This window comes from Haematobia irritans, chromosome 1 (genome assembly GCF_050003625.1).
Source record: "Haematobia irritans isolate KBUSLIRL chromosome 1, ASM5000362v1, whole genome shotgun sequence".
In the NCBI taxonomy this organism is placed as follows: Eukaryota; Metazoa; Arthropoda; class Insecta; order Diptera; family Muscidae; genus Haematobia; species Haematobia irritans.
This window is the reverse complement of record NC_134397.1, coordinates 162,943,812-162,965,873: the sequence shown is the minus strand read 5'-3', so window position 1 is coordinate 162,965,873 and position 22,062 is coordinate 162,943,812. Positions and strand designations below refer to the sequence as shown.

The following is a 22,062-nucleotide window of genomic DNA, read 5'->3' as shown; positions in this document are numbered from 1 at the left end:
TATGGACCGATATGGACTAATTTTTGCATGTTTGTTAGAGACAATATACTATCAAATTTCAACCAAATCGGTAGAATTTTGCTCCTCCAAAATGGGGATCGGTTTATATGAGGGCTATATATAATTATGGACCGATATGGACCAATTTTTGCATGGTTGTTAGATACCATATACTTACACCTCGTACCAAATTTCAACCGGATTGGAAGAATTTTGCTCTTCCAAGAGGCTCCGGAGTTCAAATTTGGGGATCGGTTTATATGAGGGCTATATATAATTATGGACCGATATGGACCAATTCTTGCATGTTTGTTAGATACCATATATTTACACCTCGTACCAAATTTCAACCGGATCGGATAAATTTTGCTCCTCCAAGTGGCTCCGGAGGTAAAATCTGGGGATCGGTTTATATGAGGGCTATATATAAATATGTACCGATATGGACAAATTTTTGCATGGTTGTTAGACACCATATACTTACACCTCGTACCAATTTCAACCGGATCGGATGAATTTTGCTCCTCTAATAGGCTCCGGAGGTAAATTCTGTGGATCGGTTTATATGGGGGCTATATATAATTATGGACCGATATAGACCAATTTTAGCATGATTATTAGAGACCATATACTAACACCACGTAGCAAATTTCAACCGTATCGGATGAAATTAGCTTCTCTAAGAGGTCCCGCAAGCCAAATCTGGGAGTAGGTTTATATGGGGGGCTATACGTGAAAGTGAACCAATATGGCCCATTTGCAATAACATCCGACCTACATCAATAACAACTACTAACGCCAAGTTTCAAGTCGATAGCTTGTTTCGTTCGGAAGTTAGCGTGATTTCAACAGACGGACGGACGGACATGCTTAGATCGACTCATAATTTCACCACGACCCAGAATATATACTTTATGGGGTCTTAGAACAATATTTCGATGTGTTACAAACGGAATGACAAAGTTTATATACCCCCACCCTATGGTGGAGGGTATAAAAAGGTCAATTACAAATGTTTTTTTATTTCTTTTGAAAATGTTTCCATTTGATTTGACCTATCAATTATTCAAAATTTGGACAAATCTTTGTACACGAATGTAAAAGTTTTTTTTTTAGTTTGAAAAAGGTTCCATTTACTTTGAAAAAGAAATGTTTCATTTGAATTGCAAAAGGTTTCATTTGCAGTGAAAATGTAACATTAAACGATTTTCCTTCCACTGCAGTCATTGTTCTCATAGGATGAAATATTCATATGCAATTAATATTGCGGTGGGTATTTAATATTTGCCCCACACCGACCTTTCCGACTTATATACATGTTTAATGATGCAATTAAAATTTTGTTACAAATAATAATTTTAAGGCATGAGCCCAGAAAAATATATAGTGAACTCATTCAGATGAACGGCAGTGTATAAGCCAATTTCAACAAAAATAGAAAACTAGTGCGTATGCAAACCATCAATACCAACACAAGCACTCACTCAATTGGTTGTGGTTTGTTTTTTGTGAGTGTGAGGGAGGTGCAGCATGTTTGCTTGCTCTTCAAGAGATTACAAATTTTTTGGTAAACCCTACCAATTGCATCGCGTTTAATTCTCTCTCCAACATGTAGCTCAACTCATGGGATGATAACAACGCTGTGACATAAGTCTAACCCATTACATGCAAAAACCCAGTCAACTTGGCGAGAATTAAAACACCTGAAATTGCCATTGATGTTCTGTTGGTTTTTGTGGAGTATGATAGGGATGAGTATGGTTTGGTTGTTCGGTTGGTGGGTTTCGTCGACGCGATAGCTGTGCACTTATTTCTACTTCCGTATAAAACCATTTGATCTTAGAATTGAAGCAAATAGTTGTCCAAAGCCAAGTATTCTGTAGTCTCTCGCATGTCATAGAAGTCAGTCATTAGTGGTTTGTTGTTGCAGCAAGACAAACAAAATACCGAACATCTCTGGATTACAAAACAAGAAGAAATCACAACAAAAATGTTACTTTCACATTGGCTTATTTACTCGTTTGCCTTAACGATTTCGTGGTTCGCCCCATGTAAGGGCAATGTTGACGGTGGCGATGGCTACAGCTACAATGGAATTGGAAGTTTTGTGAAATCATGTCCCGATGATGGGGTGCCCATATGTGGGGCTCGAGATGCAGATTATTTCCTGTTTCCCAATCAATGTTTATTCAATGCAGCCAACAAGGATGTATTTTTGGGTGGCGGAAGTATGCAAGATCATAATAGTGAAATTAAAGTTGAAGCAATGTTGTTGCTGATTTGTGCATTTTTTCTCTCTCACTCTCTCAAATAGATTTTAACAAAATGCCATTGTACCGTTGTATACATGGTTGTCGTATATCCTGCCCCAAAGAAAATAATCCTGTGTGTGGTTTGAATCTGCACACACGACAAAAGAAACTATTCAGGACACTTTGTGATCTCACTAAATTCGCTTGCGAATCAGATATGGGTAAGTTTTTAACGATATTAAAAGTCTTTATTGACATTAAGTGATTATTTAAAATATTTAATCGTACTTATGGTTGTACTAAATGCTTATGAAACCTAAACAATGCATGTAAATGAATGATGATTTAGTGTTTAGTGAAAAAAATTTTGTCCTATATTAGTGAACCAACAAATTATCCGAAATTGTTTACAAGGATATCACGAAGTAATTGAAAGATTAATGTTTTAATTTAAAAAGATGAATGAAAATTAAAATGGAAGAAGTGTGTGTTTGTGTATGTGAGAATTAATACTTATCGTGGCTTCATTACACTCAAAAAAGTTTACTTGGATCCAAAGATTTTGACCTTTCCTTAAGGATTTTGATATTTATTCCGAGTCAACGATACGGCTTCTTTAAAATAAAGACATTTTTTAGCGACCTATCTGGCTTTAAATCTAGGACCAATAAAATTAAAATTAGGAATGAAATATGGGGGTCGCTTTATATGGTTGCTATATACAATTATGAACCGACATGGACCAATTTTGGTGTGATTGGGGATCGGTTTATCTGAGGGCTATATATAACTACAGACCGATATGGACTAAGTTTGGCCTGGTTGTTAGCGGCCATATGCTAGCACAATGTACCAAATTTCAACTGAATTGGATGATATTTGCTTCTCCAAAAGGCTCCGGAGGGCAAATCTGGGGACCGGTTTATATGGGGCTATATATAATTATGGACCGATATGGACCAATTCTTGTATGGTTGTTAGAGACCATATACTAACGCCACGTTCCAAATTTCAACAGGATCGGATGAATTTTGCTCCTCCAAGAGGCTCCTGAGGTCAAATCTGGGGATCGGTTTATATGGGGGCTATATGGACCAATTTTTGCATGATTGTTAGAGACTATATACACCACGTACTAAATTTCAACCGGATCGGATGAAATTTGCTGCTCTAAAAGGCTCCGCAAGACAAATCTGGAGATAGGTTTATATGGGGGCTATACGTAAAAGTGGTCCAATATGGCCCATTTGCAATACCATCCGACCTACATCAATAACAACTACTTATGCCAAGTTTCAAGTCGATAGCTTGTTTCGTTCGGAAGTTAGCGTGATTTCGACAGACGGACATACTTAGATCGACTCAGAATTTCACCACCACCCAGAATATAAAGGGTGATTTGTTAAGAGCTTGATAACTTTTTTAAAAAAAAAAAACGCATAAAATTTGCAAAATCTCATCGGTTCTTTATTTGAAACGTTAGATTGGTCCATGACATTTACTTTTTGAAGATAATTTCATTTAAATGTTGACCGCGGCTGCGTCTTAGGTGGTCCATTCGGAAAGTCCAATTTTGGGCAACTTTTTCGAGCATTTCGGCCGGAATAGCCCGAATTTCTTCGGAAATGTTGTCTTCCAAAGCTGGAATAGTTGCTGGCTTATTTCTGTAGACTTTAGACTTGACGTAGCCCCACAAAAAATAGTCTAAAGGCGTCAAATCGCATGATCTTGGTGGCCAACTTACCGGTCCATTTCTTGAGATGAATTGTTCTCCGAAGTTTTCCCTCAAAATGGCCATAGAATCGCGAGCTGTGTGGCATGTAGCGCCATCTTGTTGAAACCACATGTCAACCAAGTTCAGTTCTTCCATTTTTGGCAACAAAAAGTTTGTTAGCATCGAACGATAGCGATCGCCATTCACCGTAACGTTGCGTCCAACAGCATCTTTGAAAAAATACGGTCCAATCATTCCACCAGCGTACAAACCACACCAAACAGTGCATTTTTCGGGATGCATGGGCATTTCTTGAACGGCTTCTGGTTGCTCTTCACTCCAAATGCGGCAATTTTGCTTATTTACGTAGCCATTCAACCAGAAATGAGCCTCATCGCTGAACAAAATTTGTCGATAAAAAAGCGGATTTTCTGCCACTGATTTTGGTAATAAAATTCAATGATTTGCAAGCGTTGCTCGTTAGTAAGTCTATTCATGATGAAATGTCAAAGCATACTGGGCATCTTTCTCTTTGACACCATGTCTGAAATCCCACGTGATCTGTCAAATACTAATGCATGAAAATCCTAACCTCAAAAGAATCACCCTTTATATACTTTATGGGATCTTAGAGCAATATTTCGATGTGTTACAAACGGAATGACAAAGTTAATATGCACGCAAAGAAAAAAAAAACGTTTGGAAAACGTGTACCGAAAACGTTTTTCTTTTGTTAAAGTTTTTTGAATTGCTTCGAAAATTTTAAACTTTTATCACCAAAAAAATCGTTTGTTACAAAATTTTTATTTTTTCAATAAAAAAACTTATTTTTGAAACAACAACACAGTCCATTTCGTTTATATCAAACACTGTTCTTTTCTGACTTTACGTCTTTAATAAGACACATTTTACACTTCAAAATTTAATATACTACAATGTAATGTTGAACATTTTTACGGAATCTTCCGAACATATCTGGAATATATGTAAAAAAAAAAAAAAACTTTGGTCGAAGCGGGGATCGAACCCACGACCCCTGGCATGCAAGTCGGACGTAGCAACCACTGCTCCACGGTGCCAAACTAAATGTTTGTTTCTGTTAAATAAACTTTGTTTATTCGGTTCGTGGGCGCCACAAGCTATGCTACACAAATAAAACTTATATGGATATTTATCTATTGATGACCATAACAGGTACATAGCTCAGTGGTTAGTGTGTTGGCTTACAAAGTGCATGGTCCGCTGTTCGATTCTCCGTCCAGGCGAAAGGTAAAAAAAAAATTAAAATTCATAAAATCGTATAATTTTTTCTACATTGTTGGTATTAAAGGAAAAGGTGTTAAGAACTAAAAAATCTCGGGGATGTGAGAGAAGATGCAATTAGCGAGAAAACAATGTTTTTTTATACCCTTCGCCACTACTGTGGTACAGGGTATAATAAGTTTGTGCATTTGTTTGTAACGCCAAGAAGGAGTAATCATAGACCAACCTTTTAGTATACGGATCGGCTTAGAATAAAATTCTGAGTCGATTTTGCGATGTCCGTCTGTCTGTCTGTCCGTCTGTTGATGTATTTTTGTGTGCAAAGTACAGCTCGCAGTTTTAGTCCGATTGTCCTAAAATTTGGTATAGGGTCCTGTTTCGGCTCAAAGACGATCCCTATTGATTTTGAAAAAATCGGTTCAGATTTAGATATAGCTGCCATATATATTTTTAACCGATCTGGTCATAATTGGCGTGTATATCAACCGATCTTCCTCAAATTCCGTACATCCGAATATTTTATGAGTCTCGAAAAACGTGCCAAATATCAGCCAAATCGGTTCAGATTTAGATATAGCTCCCATATATAGCATTCGCCCGATTTACACTCAATTGCCCACAGAGGCCTATTTTTTTCTCTGATTTAGTTGAAATTTTGCATAGGGAGTAGAATTAGTATTGTAACTATGCGTGCCAAATTTGGTTGAAATCGGTTCAGATTTGGATATATCTCCCATATATAGCTTTCGCCCAAATTACACTCATATGACCACAGAGGCCAATTTTTAACTCCGATTTAGTTGAAATTTTGCACAGGGAGTAGAATTAGCATTATAGCTATGCGTGCCAAATTTGGTTGAAATCGGTTCAGATTTAGATATAGCTCCCATATATATTTTTTTCTGATTTCGACAAAAATGGTAAAAATACCAAAATTTTCCTTGTAAAATTGCCACTGCTTAGTCGAAAAGTTGTAAAAATGACTCTAATTTTCCTAAACTTCTAATAAATATATATCGAACGATAAATCACAAATAAACTTTTGCGAAGTTTCCTTAAAATTGCTTCAGATTTAAATGTTTCCCATATTTTTTTACTAACATTGTGTTCCACCCTAGTGCATTAGCCGACATAAATTTTGAGTCTATAGATTTTGTAGGAATCTATCAAATTCTGTCCAGATCGAGTGATATTTAAATGTATGTATTTGGGACAAACTTTTATATATAGCCCCCAACACGTTTGACGAATGTGATATGGTATCGAAAATTTAGATCTACTAAGTGGTGCAGGGTATAATATAGTCGGCCCCGCCCGACTTTAGAGTTTCCTTACTTGTTTTTTAGTTTGTCTTTATGAAATTATTTTTACATCCTGGAAAAGAATAAACGTTTATCACAAAAAGTATATACTTTTCTTTCAAATACACTTCCTTACAGCGAAAAGCAAATGAGAAACGAACTTTGTTTGTCTAAAATTTCGTTTGGAAGGAAAGAATTATTTTTTTGCGTGTACCCACCATAAAATGTTGTTCGATTCCAAAAAGACTTTCAAATTCAAATTCAAATTAAATTAGCTGAAATATTGAATCTTTAGATTTAAGATAAAAACGCTTCAAATATAGGCTAAGACTTATTTTCAGGATTTGGTATCTTTGGTCTAAAGTTTTTTTGGAATTAAGAAAATATTTTTTACTTGGAAGTATCCGTCATAATTTGGATTTTTAAACTGGCATTTGTTTGTACGTGAATAGCTGTATTAATATACCGGAAAAATATAATGAAAATTCGATAAATGAGATGTGAATCCTAATTTTAATTTTATAGATCCTAGATTTAAAGCCAGATATGTTAGGTCGCAAAAAATCCTTATTTTGAAGAACCCGCATCTTTGGCTCGGAATCAATACCAAAATCCTTTAAGGAAGATCAAAATCTTTGGATCCAAGTAAACTTTTTTTTAAGTGTACGTTGGAATTATTTTTTTAACATTGGTTATATCTGTTAACTGTAAAATTTAGGTGACATATGTTTCCTTTACTTCCTGTTACCTTCAGTGCTAATTATTTCTTTCGAAACATACATATAAGCTACAGGCATCCCGATCGAGCACATACATAAAAATTTTATATCTCGAGAAAAATTATTGTGTTTACATATTATGGATTTAAGGTAGCAATATTTGTGATATATATATCATAAATATCACAATAATTTCTTTCTATTTATCTTTCAGATTTTGCTAAATTAACCCTCTCGGAATGTGAATATTCTCAACCACACATCAATAAAAATAATAAAAAGCGTTCACAGTTACCCAGAAGAAGAAGGCCGATTCCTTGCACAAACATCTTTAATCCAGTATGTGGTGTATATTTAGGAGTGAAATCAACATTTAGGAATGAATGTCACTTAAATGCAGAAAATGTTAAATACGGAAAAGGTTGTATTATATATATATAATAATCCCATAAAAAATAATTCTAATCCATTTGTCAAATCGTAAGAAAGAAACCATACCGTGCACTGAAAAAAAGAACTTTGGCCAATTCGAACGATTTTGTCTTTACCCTAATAATTTCGGTAGTGATTCTGAGCCAAAGAAGCGGGGAATTGTACTAAGGATATATTTAATGCGCAGTTCTTTTTTTACAGTGTGGCTGTGGCAAAAAAGTAAAGGGCCCAATTTTTTCTTAACTTTGTCATTCCGTTTGTAACACATTGAAATAACGGGCTCTGATCCCATAATGTGTATATAATCTGGGACCGGACCTCCAGATTTGACTTACGGATCCCATTGGAAGAGCAAATTTCATTCGATTCGGTTAAAATTTGGTACATGATGTTAGGTTAGGTTAGGAATAGTGGCAGCCCGATATTTCAGGCTCACATAGACTATTCAGTCCATTGTGATACCACAGTGGTGAAATTCTCTCTTATCACTGAGAGCTTCCCGATTCTAAAAACACATTTCATACGATTCGGTTGAAATTTGGTACGTGATGTTACTATGAGCTCTCAACAAGCCAACATTAGTCCATAGTTATATATGGCACTTATACAAACCGACATTATAATATATAGCCCTCATATAACTTGACTTCCGGAGACTCAGGAAGGAACAAATTTAATCCGATACGGTTGATATTTGGCCCTCAAATTCTATCATCATGCAAAAATTTGTTCATGTCGGATCATAATTATTTATAGACTCTCCAATATAAAACAATCGAGCTAAAGTGACATCTTTTTTATTTAACTTAAAGGGTGATACGGTCAAAATTTGGTCAAGGGAAAACGCGTGTAAATCGGTGAAATCGTTTATTTAAAAAATCAATTTAAATTTCTTTTTCAAGTTCAATTAGTATAAAATTCAGGAAAAATATTCAGTTAGGCTTTCGCTTTTCCAAATCCGAATTGGGCCTCACGCTTGACACCTGCCATCAGATTTTGTACAGCTTGTCCACCTTCTTCGCCGCAGAAAGCCAGTTTGCCTTGAACTGCTGCTCGTCCTTAGCAGATTTTTTGGTCTTCTTTAGGTTCCGCTTGACAATAGCCCAGTATTTCTCAATTGGGCGGAGCTCTGGCGTGTTGGGAGGGTTCTTGTCCATGGCCTTTTTACCGTAATGGCAAGATGCCAAATCCGGCCAAAACAGTACGGAACAACCGTGTTTCTTCAGGAAAGGCAGCAGACGTTTATTCAAACACTCTTTCACGTAAATTTCTTGGTTGACAGTCCCGGAAGCTATGAAAATGCTGCTTTTCAAGCCACAGGTACAGATGGCTTGCCAAACCAGATATTTCTTTGCGAACTTTGACAGTTTTATGTGCTTGAAAAATCTGCTACCTTTCTCTTCCTTTTGCCGTATAAAACTCCTGTCCCGGAAGCTGCTTGTAGTCGGCTTTGACGTAGGTTTCGTCGTCCATTACCACGCAGTCAAACTTCGTCAGCATCGTCGTGTACAGCCTCCGGGATCGCGCTTTGGCCGTCGTATTTTGTTTATCATCGCGATTTGGAGTCACTACCTTCTTGTAAGTCGATAGTCCGGCTCGTTGTTTGGCTCGATGCACGGTTGTAGACGATACACCCAGCTTATTTGCGGTATCTCGGGGAGAGAGGTTGGGGTTTCGCTTGAAACTACCGGCAACTCTCTTTGTCGTCTCAGCGGCTTCCGGTTTTCGATTTCCCCCCGATCGAGACTTCCTGGCTGTCGACAAACGTTCCCCAAACACTTTAATTACATTTGTAACGGTTGATTTGGCAACTTTTAGCGATTTTGCCAGCTTTGCGTGCGAATAGCTCGGATTTTCGCGATGCGCGAGCAAAAGTTTGATACGCTGCTCTTCTTGCTTGGACAGCATTTTGACAACTGAAGAGTGAATTCCAAAATCAAAATCAAAATAGGAGCAACATTCTACACACACACCTTCAAAATGAGGGGTGTTCAGGTTTTTTAAATGCAAAATTGAAAAAAATACGTCAAGTTGATATTGACCATATTTTGACCGTATCACCCTTTAGAACCAATATGGACTAACTTTAGAAGACAACGATACCTTACCATCGACAACGGTTACTACTAACAAGGTAAACCAATTGTGGATAACTTATGACGTCAGTCATGGTGGGGGTCTAATTAAAACGGCTTTTTAGACTCGATTTCCTATTATATAAAGTACATAAATTTTTGATCAGGAAGAAATGCTAAGACGATATAACGATGTCCGTCTGCAGTAATCACATTACGGACTATTGTCCCGAAATTTGGCACAGATTAAATTTTTGTTTGCAAACAGATCAAGTTCAATGTTTTCCCGAATTTACTTATTGGGCTTCTAAACACCGAATTTTGAATCCTTTGCATAAAATTGGAAATCTGGAGGTATAATCAGTCAATTAAAAGAAATTTGGTTTATATCGTTCCATATTTTGGTAAAACCCAAATATAGACAGATCTCTCTGTTTGGACTTCAAAACAACGCAATTTTTATCCGATTTGCTGAAATTGGAAATCAAAAGCTATTTTAAGATCTGTGACGAATTTAACTCATATCGGTTCATGTTTTGGTGAAGCACCCGTATAGACCGATTTCGCGATTTGACTTCTTGGTCTTCTTGGTACAATAATTTTTATCCGATTTGCATGAAATTAGAAACCTATATGTTACACTGTAGGTACACAAAAACCTGTGTCGAATTTAGCTTATATCGGTCCCTCATATGGACAGGTCTCAAGTTTTGATATCTTGAACTCCTAGACTCCGATTTGTCTGAAATTAGAAATCTATATGTACTTCATGTCAACAAATTTAGCTTACATCGGTCGGCTTTGTTAAGCCCTCATTCTCCGATTTGATATCTTGGACTTCTAGACACCGCAATTTTTATCCGATTTGTCTGAGATAGGAAAGCTAGATTTCTCATACACCCACAGAATACTTCATGAAACGATCCGTTCCTGAAAGTGAATCAACACACATGTGTTCACACAAAAAAATTTCACGAAAAATTTTCCAATTAAAATTTTAATTGAGTTTTAAAAAATATTCAATTAAAAAATTAATTGATTCAACAATTTTTTAATTGAAACAAAAATCAATCACAAAAATAATAGTATCAATGAATTTTTTAATTGGATCAATTAACTTTTAATTGACCTTCAATTAATTTTTTAATTGATACAATCATTTCTGTGATTGAAGACATTTCAATTAAAAATTAATTGGATCAATTAATTTCGTGATTGAATCAGAAAAAAATTTTTTTTTGTGTGTTGCCAAATGTGACAACATCAAAATGACACCATACGTTGTCAAAACAACAACCAGCGTTCATGATCTGAAAACGTAATGTTTACGAATTTATAAACAAAATTATACAAAAAAAGTCCGCTACGGTGGTTCGAACCTCTGTTGTCTGCAGCATACGCGTTAACAGTCGCCTTAGCACATTGCACCACCGTCGAAGTTGCCATAACAACGTCTAACTATTATTTTAAGACTATTCATGGCCCAAGAAAAACGAATGTCGTTCTGAAATCGTGATCGCCCCTGGACGAAATCGTGAACATTCCTTTTTGATTTTTTGTGCATGTTTCACTTTCATTTTGTCACTGTCCGAGCATGATTGTGGAACGCACTTTTTATACCCTCCACCATAGGATGGGGGTATATTAAATTTGTCATTCCGTTTGTAACACATCGAAATATTGCTCTAAGACCCCATAAAGTATTTATATTCTGGGTGGTGGTGAAATTCTGAGTCGATCTAAGCATATCCGTCCGTCTGTTGAAATCACGATAACTTCCGAACGAAACAAGCTGTCGACTTGAAACTTGGCACAAGTAGTTGTTATTGATGTAGGTCGGATGGTATTGCAAATGGGCCATATCGGACCACTTTTACGTATAGCCCCCCTATAAACCGACGCTCAGATTTGGCTTGCGGAGCCTCTTGGAGGAGCATGGTGTTAGTATATAGTCTCTACCAGCCATGCAAAAATTGGTCCACATCGGTCACTAATTATATATAGCCCCCATATAAACCGATCCCCAGATTTGGCTTGCGGAGCCTGAAAGAGAAGCAAATTTCATCCGATCCGGCTGAAATTTGGTACATGGTGTAAGTATATGGTCTCTAACAACTATGCAAAAATTGGTCCATAATTATATATAGCCCCCATATAAACCGATCCCCCGATTTGGCTTGCGGAGCCTCTAAGAGAAGCAAATTTCATGTGATCCAGCTGAAGTTTAGTACGTGATGTTAGTATATGGTCTCTAACAACCATGCAAAAATTGGTCCACATCGGTCCATAATTAATATATATAACCCCCCCCCCCCCCCCCATATAAACCGATCCCCATATTTGAACTCCGAAGCCTCATGGATGAACAAAATTCATCCGATTCGGTTGAAATTTGATACGTGGAAATTTGAACAACCATGCAGGAATTAGTCCATATCAGTCCATAATTATATATAGCTCCCATATAAACCGCTCCCCAGATTTGACCTCCGGAACTCTTGGAGGAGCAAAATTCATCCGATCCGGTTGGAATTTGGTACGTGGTGAAATTTGGTACATTGCGCTAGTATATGGCCGCTAACAAAATTTTGTCAAGAATTTATTTCTATAGAAAATTTTGTCAAAATTTTATTGCTTTAGAAAATTTTGTCAAAATTTTATTTCTATAGAAAATTTTTGTCAAAATTTTATTGCTTTTGAAAATGTTGTCAAAATTTTATTTGTATAGAAAATTTTGTCAAACTAAATTATATACGTATTTAATCGGCCTTTTTTGTCCCGTATGGACTAACCTACAATTGAGAAGACGGTGTTAAGAAGTTTTAAGATACCTTGCCATTGGCAAGTGTTACCGCAACCCAAGTAATTCCATTGTGGAATACAGTCTTTAGTACAAGTTTCTACGCAATCCACGGTGGAGGGTAATAAGATTCGGCCTGGCCGAACTTAAGGCCGTATATACTTGTTTCTATTAGTGTATACACCATTTTCTTGATTTTACTTCTTGAGGGAAAAGAAGGCGCGCTGATCATACAAACATACACTCAAAAACAAGGTTACTTGGATCCAAAGATCTTGATTAAGGATTTAGGATTTTAAGGGAGTAACCGTGGTGCAGAGGTAAGGATGCCCGCCTCACATACACAAGGTCGTGGGTTCAACCCCAGTTTGGACCAAAAACCAAAAAAGTTTTTCAGCGGTGGATTATTCCACCTCAGTGACATGCTGGTGACATTTCTGAGTGTTTCAAAGCTTCTCTAAGTGGTTTCACTGCAATGTGGAACGTCGTTCGGACTCGGCTATAAAAAGCAGGTCCTTGTCATTGAGCTTAACATAGAATAGGGAAGCACTCAGTGATAAGAGAGAAGTTCACCACTGTGGTATCACAATGGACTGAATAGTCTAAGTGAGGCTGAAATATCGGGCTGCCACTATACCTAACCTAACCTAAGGATTTGGTATCCGAGCCAAAGATGCGGGTTTTTTAAAATAAGGAAATTTTTTTGCGACCTATCTGGCATTAAATCTAGGATCTATTAAAATTAGAGTACAGATCTCATTTATCGAATTTTAATTCTATTTTTCCAGTATACAAATGCCAGTTTAAAAATCCAAATTATGACGGATACTTCGAAGTAAAAAATATTTTCTTAATTCCAAAAAAAACTTTAAACCAAAGATGCTAAATCCTCAAAATAAGTCTTAGCCTATATTTGAAGCGTTTTTATCTTAAATCTAAAGATTCAACATTTCAGTTAATTTAAGGATGATTTCTTTAAATCAAAAATGTGTTTCTTTACCTTAAAGAAAATTTGCTTTAGTTTAAAGACATGCAACTTTAACGAAGGGAAATGTGTGTCCTAAATTTAATGAACAAAATTTTTGAAGCAACGATTATAAACTTTCTTTTAATTAAATTTTCATTATTTTAAAGAAATTTGTCCTTAATAGTGTGTAAATTGCGCATCCTAAAAATGAGGTTGCGTAATATTTAATATCACGTAAATATTTTTTTCAGTGTACAAAATTTAGATTTCAAATAGTACGAAAGATATCTCTAAAACTTTAATGCCCATATACAAAACAATTTAGTAAGAGTTTATCGAAGGAATTTACATATATGGTAAAATGATTTCTTAAACGTTTTTGTATATGGGGGTAAACCTACTATTACCACACAAATTCTTTCGATAGACTGTCAGTAAATTATTATCAATATGATTATGATATAATAAAAATATTTTTAAGATTTTAATAAAAACTATTTGTGATATTCTGTGTATTGAGTGAATTCATTATAAAATAAACATCTAAGACAATTTCTTGGTTTGTTTGTACAAGTGCCCCTTAAGTGTTAGATAATATTTTTAATTTATTTTGTAAGCTATAGCTCTTACTAATCATCATCCTTTTCCCATCCACAGATTGGCGAGTTGTGAAAAACGGTATATGCGATGAAGATTACTCGAATTCCCGTTTACGCCTGGGTCCCAAATCGCATAAACGACACACGATCCAGAAGCGTAGTTTTGACAATAGCAAAGGTTTCTCTCAAAACGCAAATAAAGCCAACAATTATAAAACACAAACTTCTGCAGAATATAAAAATCCAGAGGATTTGCATCAATATCCTAATGATGGCTACGCCTCATTGCCAACGATTACCGCACTAAGTGGTGATACTACAGATGAAGATATACAAAAATTGTTAGCCAGTCAATTAACTCCAGATGATCTGCAATACGGAACGACAGTTACAAAACCAATGCAATATAATGAAATTAATGATATGGCCTTTAATTACCTGCCGACACATGTAAAGAGTAGCCCCCCAGATGTAAGTTCCAGCCAAAGTCCAAAAATCCATACGTTTGGACAGAATTCCCATAGAAAAGGTGCCTTCTATTATCCTTATCACAATGAACCAGCATCATATCCAACTGAGAAACCAACAGAATTTGCTTCGTCCAAAAATTTAGAAGACCTCTTGAATTTGATGAGAAGTGGAAATACTGAAAATCCTAAAGGAGACTCATATAACCAACCAACAACAAAGACGAATTTGAATTTCATGAGAAGTGGAAATATTGAAAATCCTAAAGGAGACTCATATAACCACCCAACAACAAAGATGAATTTGAATTCGATGACAAGTGGAAATATTGAAAATCCCAAAGGAGACTCATATGACCAACCAACAACAAAGACGAATTTGAATTCGATGACAAGTGGAAATACTGAAAGTCTTAAAGCGGACTCATATAACCAACCCACAAAGGCGAAAACAAAATCCAAGAAATTGACCGAATGTAAATACGGTGTAGATCCTATTTGCGGAGTGCTTAGCAATGGAACAGTAAGAACATTCGATAATCTCTGCGAAATGAGAAGCGCAAATTTGTATTTGAAAAATAGTAAGTATGTGACGACCACCACCAAATTATAGTTTTACCTTTTTACCAGTCTTCCGTTTTCATCACTTCGGAAGACCGGACATTTCAAACGAAACGAAAGAACTTTAGGAAATATATCAATAGTCGGTTTGGTAAATAAGCATTCTTTTCAGATATTCTCGGTGTTGAGAATGCTTGCTTGGTAGATTAAAGATTACATCGATGGTTCATCGGTGTCAAACGCTGATTGACAGTTTCGAAAATTTAAAATAAGTGAAGAAAATAAGAACACTTCTACGTTCTCTTTCGTTGTTCTTTTTCTGTTTATGAACAACACAAAAGATAATGCCGGAAAATTAACATTTGGAACTAACTCTTTGCGAAAAAAGCAAAGCGAAATGTCAGAAAATTGAGCGTTGCAATTGACACATGTGTTTGTGGAGAGAAACGGACCATCTATGTATGAATTTATGATCTTGTCCATTGTGATGCCACATGCAGTGAATTTTTCTATTTTCGATGAGTGCGGCCCGACAAGGTCCTGCTTATAGCAGAGTCGGAACGGGGTATAAACTATGTGTAAAACCACTTAGGAAAGCTAACGCATTCCCAGCCTTACGGGAGGGAAATCACCCTTGAAAATAGATTTTCAAAGCCGGCTCAGTGGATTCTGTCCGTCAGTCAATGGTTCCAATAGTTTTAAAGGGTTTATAAACTATTATCCAAATTAACAACTCCGCGACCAAATTAACAACTTTCGCGATTACTTTTCCTGAAATAATCAAAATTATAAATGAAAACAAACATATTCCTGTAAAGTCCTCCGGAAATCTAGAGGAACAAAAAACTGCGCATCAATTGAGTTAATTTATGTGCTTTATATTGAACTGTTTTAATAAAGTAACCGAAAATTTCAACGCGAAAAGCGAACATAGTACTGACCTTAAGATAGGATGTGTCCAAATTTTTCTCGTGATATGTCAGATAAGTTAAGAAGCGCAAGAGAATATATCACGCGTGTCATCTGACCCTTGCAGATATGTAGAAGTTGACATTTCTGAGTGTTTTAATGCTTCTCTAAGTGGTTTCACCGTAATTTGGAACGACGTTCGGACTCGGCTATAAAAAGTAGGTCCCCCTTGTCATTGAGTTAAACATTGAATCGGGCAGCACTCAATGATAAGAGTGAAGTTCGCCACTGTGGTATCACAATAGTCTAAGTGAGCCTGAAATATCGGTCTGCCACTATACCTAACCTAACCTACATAATGTAGATATGCCCACGCACAATGGGAATCTTGATCTTCACATAAGCTGAAAAGACACCCTGCATCTGATATTGGTTCTGCAAAAGCTACGCTACGCTAAATTTCTTCAGGTGCTATTGAGCGGAAACCATTATTATGCACATAGAAAGCGGTGTTTATTTAGGTAACAGGGAGCGCTATTTAATAGGGAGCGATATTGAATTAAGTTGGTGCTTGCTATTACAAAATTAACATTTTATTTTTCCTTTGGCAATTAATCTGCTACTCCTTTGATCCTTTGTATATTTTCGGAACAAAAATATGATCCGTGTTTGCGTTATAAACCCACACAAATAGTTTTAATAAATAAATTATTTCTTAATTCACATTGCAAATGGCGCCATGCTATAAACGGCAGTTTTTCAAGATCTAAATTTTCGATACCATATCACATCTGTCAAATGTGTTGGGGGCTATATATAAAGGTTTGTCAAAAATACATACATTTAAATATCACTCGATCTGGACAGAATTTGATAGACTTCTACAAAATCTATAGACTTAAAATTTAAGTCGGCTAATGCACTAGGGTGGAACACAATGTTAGTAAAAAATATGGGAAACATATAAATCTGAAGCAATTTTAAGGAAATTTCGCAAAAGTTTATTTATGATTTATCGCTTGATATATATGTATTAGAAGTTTAAGAAAATTAGGGTCATTTTTTCAACTATTCGACTAAGCAGTGGCGATTTTACAAGGAAAATATTGGTATTTTGACCATTTTTGTCCAAATCAGAAAAACATATATATGGGAGCTATATCTAAATCTGAACCGATTTCAACCAAATTTGGCACGCATAGCAACAATGCTAATTCTACTCCCTGTGCAAAATTTCAACTAAATCGGAGCAAAAAATTAGCCTCTGTGGTCATATGAGTGTAAATCGGGCGAAAGCTATATATGGGAGCTATATCTAAATCTGAACCGATTTCCACCAAATTTGACACGCATAGCTATAATGCTAATTCTACTCCCTGTGCAAAATTTCAACTAAATCGGAGCAAAAAATTGGCCTCTGTGGACAAAGGAGTGTAAATCGGGCGAAAGCTATATATGGGAGCTATATCTAAATCTGAACCGATTTGGATGATATTTTGCAAGTTTTTCGAGACTCATAAAATATTGGGATATACGGAATTTGAGGAAGATCGGTTGATATACACGCCAATTATGACCAGATCGGTGAAAAATATATATGGCAGCTATATCTAAATCTGAACCGATTTTTTCCAAAATCAATAGGGATCGTCTTTGAGCCGAAACAGGACCCCATACCAAATTTTAGGACAATCGCACTAAAACAGCGAGCTGTACTTTGCACACAAAAATACATCAACAGACAGACAGACGGACAGACAGACAGACAGACGGACATCGCTAAATCGACTCAGAATTTAATTCTAAGACGATCGGTATACTAAACGACTTTTCCTTCTTGGCGTTACATACAAATGCACAAACTTATTATACCCTGTACCACAGTAGTGGTGAAGGGTATAAAAACAAAGTACCACAAATGGAAAACATTTCGCTAGTTTTTCGCATTTTTGGTTCTGTATGGAGTTTCAACGCGAAAACCGAACAGAGTACCGGCCTTAAAGGAGAGCTAAAACTCGTGCTAATAGCCCTGCTGACTCTCAGCAATTAATAAAAAAGAGTCAAATTATAACTTAGGCTCTGGATCGTTAAAGTCCATCCCAAAAATGATTGCGAAACCAAAGAACTGCGCGAGATTTTTTAATCATCGGTTTATCTAGAATCTCGTAAGTGATGAAGTCGACTATAAGCTCCTATTTGTCGTAAGTGTCCTCGAGTAGAATTCCAGCCAGGTAGAAAAGGATTCATGGAGCAAGAAACTGCGCACCAATTGAGCCAATGTATCTGCTTTATATTGAACTGTTGTAATAAAGTAACCATGGCTGTGGAGTCGGGGCCGGAGTCCGAGTCGGAGTCTGAAGATTTTGCTGGAGTCGGAACCGGAGTAGTATAAATTTTGCTCGACTCCGACTCTGGCGAAACAAAATTTGAAAAACACTTTATATCTTTGTGACAAAAGAAATATTTCGACAAATTAGATTCGATTGGGGTTTTTAATCGAACAACGAAGTACTGGATTTCAGGTCATTCAAAGTGTATTTATACGGGTGAAATTTCACGGTGATATAAAGAGTAGGTTTTCCCGTCGGCCCAGATTTTGTATATGGAGATAATTATTTGAGAAATCTCCATGTATACCCGATGTCCTTGGAAGCTGTAATTTTAAATTAATCCTCTGCCAACGTGCCATCTGAGGCGGACTTTTGGGAGGAAGTTTGTTTCATCAATGTCACTCGAAATTCTTTACGTTAAATTAATGGTCTCTAATGTACATAACTGATAGACCATTTATAAATCGATGTTTCACCATTTTACTTCTATAGAAACAATATTCGTAACTGTCCAGCTATTCCTGTCATCTGTTGTATGGTAGTGGTTATTTAAAATTCCGCCCTCCTAATTTATGACAGTTTATGTTTGTTTTATATATCCGACACATTATATTTTTTAACATCTAAACTTTCTATCTGATTAGCCCGACATTTTGATTTTTGTGTATTTTTCTTTTTTATATAGATTGATTTTTTATAAAATGCCTATCTAGAAAATACCAGAATTTTACTTCTTAAACATCTGGGAGCCGCGAAAATTTCAACGCGAAAAGCGAACATAGTACTGACCTTTAACCGGTTGAACCTACTCGTATCACTGTCAAAAAAAAACTCTGGACGCATCCCATTCAAGTCGTCCTAACTTAATCGGTGAAAAACTAAGATGATAGAAGTTATTTTGGGCTAGATGTACACGGATGAAAAAGACTGTTTTTCATATGTTTGGCTATAAACATTATATGTTTGGAACACAAATTTTTAAACACAATATTTTTGAGTGCAAGCATATAATGTTCATAAACTAGCATAACATGTTTGGGACATATATGTTAATATGTTAGAACATATTATGTTTGGGACATAAAATGTTTGTAAATATAAAATGTTTGGATGCAAACATATATTAATTTAGAAATAGCCTATAAACATATATGTGTTTAGTAGCTTGGAGCGCTATTTAACAGGGAGCGATATTGAATTAAGTTGGTGGTTGTTGCTTGTTATTACAAAATTAACATTTTATTTTTCCTTGGGCAATTGATCAGCTACTTCTTTGATCCTTACAAACTGTGTGGTCCGCTGTTCGAATCCCCGTCCGGCAAAAGGTAAAATTAAAAAAAAAAAAAATCATACAATTGAATAATTTCTTCTACAATGTTTGTATTACAGAAAAAGGTGCTAAGAAGTGAGAAAAATGTATGGGGCAGAAACAAAATTTTGAGCATTCAGGTCGAAAACCTATGTTGTTAGCACCTATATTACCTGTTTATTTTCATAATTCGTTATGATTGTAAATATATAAATAAATAAATAAAATTTTGAGAACAATATTGTTTGGGAGAATTTTTTTAAGCATATAATATTTTTGGGTGCAAAATGCTTCCAAACATATTATATGTTCACATAATAACATATTGTTTTTTGGAAGACAACATTATTGAATTTGGATGCAAAAATACAAAATGTTTGAAACTTAGACTACCCAAACATATATTGTTTAGACTAATATGCTTTCAAACATATTATATATTGGAAGAGATCAAACATATAAATGTTTGGGCAATACCCAAAAATGTATATGCTTGAAGCAAAATATGTTTGGGAGTATATGTTACAGAAGCGATTTTTTGTGAGCGTGTAGGTTGTCCAAAACTGATACCGGTTAATCAGTTAACTGGATTCCGTTACAAACCCCGAACACGGTGACATTTCATTTGCAATCCTTTCCATTTGTCCTTGTAGCGTAAACTGATTTTTCGATTTTAACTGATTTTTCTATTTGTCAAAGCTTATCGTTTTATTCTTTTCTTAACAGCTTGGGTCAAACTTCATCAAGGACCGTGTGATAAATGCAAATACAATTGCTCGCGAGAATATGAACCTATTTGTGTACAACGTAATGGAGCGAACTATACAATGGTCAATGATTGTTACTATAATATGGCCATATGTTTGGATAAAATAAGTAGTAAGTAAAGCATATTACATAGTGACTCGAATTTCATCACAGGAAATATGTGATATTTGAAGAGCATAGGGTAAAAAAGTTAACAACCCTGTATTTCACCTTCCACTGTGATAAATGTTGATTGGTACTAAGCATTTAGCGGAACAAAATCGTTGTTTTTGTAGAAATGACATTATCCGTCTTTTTTATCATGATCAAAATTTTTCGTCTAATCGATAAATTATATCATGTTCTTCAAGTATATTTTTGCTGTGATCAAGTTCAGCACAGAAAATCATAGACTTTATTAACACATTTTTGATCTTCCCAACTCTTCGATAGACTGGACAAAAATTGATGATGGTGAATGTCAGCGAACCACTCAGATTGTTGATAAATATGCCAATATGAAACCCGGCTTTATGTACACCAGTAGCTATTTTACCGATGAATCCACAGAGAAAATACAACCAAGCACTACAACTAAACCCTCCATATCACAAACCAATAAAAATGACAATAGCAAGAAAACGTATGATTTAGAATCAACTACATCGGCGTATAGCTCCGAGAGTGAAAGTGACAATGAAGAGGAAGAAGAAGAAGATGTCTATGATTTTCGAACTATAGAAGAAAAATCACATGACAAATCAAATGAAAGCAAGCAAACATAATATGAGTTGGCATTCGTAAGGTATATAAGGCCTTGCATGTGATCCACGATTTTAAGTTAATAAATGTTGATACTAGCCATAAGTACTAGCTTTAATTGTATATATGTATATAAGATTTTTTTATTACCGATTCACAAAATATAAATTCACATATGCCCACGAAATTTCGAAATGATTTTGGGAATTTATTTAAAAACTTGTATTACAAGGTTGTTATTGTTGTAACAGTTTTTAATGTAGTTTCAGCCATTTTGTTCTATGCGTTGGTAGTTCAATTAGTACCGAGATCAGGGAGTCACCGTGGTGCAATGGTTAGCATGCCCGCCTTGCATACACAAGGTCGTGGGTTCGATTCCTGCTTCGACCGAACACCACAACATTTTTCAGCGTTGGATTATCCCACCTCAGTAATGCTGGTGACATTTCTGAGGTTTCCAAAGCTTCTCTAAGTGGTTTCACTGCAATGTGGTTGAGCTTAACATGGAATCGGGCAGCACTCAGTGATAACACTGAATGGACTGAATAGTCTAAGTGAGTCTGATACATCGGGCAGCCACCTAACCTAACCTAATCTAGTACCCAGATCAAGGAACTCTGCGACAAGGATGGGGTGTGTCCAGAGTTATCTGGTGGTGAGACCGGTAAGCTTAGCTGGGCAAGTGAAAAGGTGACGTGTGTCATGTGGCCCTTGATTACAGATGGGACACACTTCAGCTACGCTGCTATCAATCGGTTATAAGTAGGAATTGAGGCGGCTGCACTTGCCTAATCTTAGTTGGGCCAAAACTACCCTGGTCTGCCGTGGGAGGTCTCTCTTCTCCGGTGCTATGGG

General features: G+C 36.0%; 1 protein-coding gene across 2 annotated transcripts; it reads left to right on the top strand.

Moving 5' to 3' along the window:
• The first annotated feature begins 1,790 nt into the window (after positions 1–1,790).
• LOC142222102 (uncharacterized) lies at positions 1,791–21,394 on the top strand. 2 transcript variants are annotated; one of them, XM_075292062.1, is made up of 6 exons: positions 1,791–2,228; positions 2,315–2,473; positions 7,464–7,670; positions 14,181–15,170; positions 20,425–20,577; positions 20,899–21,394. In XM_075292062.1, exons 1-6 carry the CDS (start codon positions 1,991–1,993, stop codon positions 21,228–21,230), a joined length of 2,079 nt encoding a protein of 692 aa, XP_075148177.1. In that variant the 5' UTR covers positions 1,791–1,990; the 3' UTR covers positions 21,231–21,394. The 2 variants fall into 2 exon arrangements, with proteins under 2 accessions (XP_075148177.1, XP_075148178.1); XM_075292063.1 differs by lacking the exon at positions 7,464–7,670.
• The last annotated feature ends 668 nt before the right edge of the window (positions 21,395–22,062 follow it).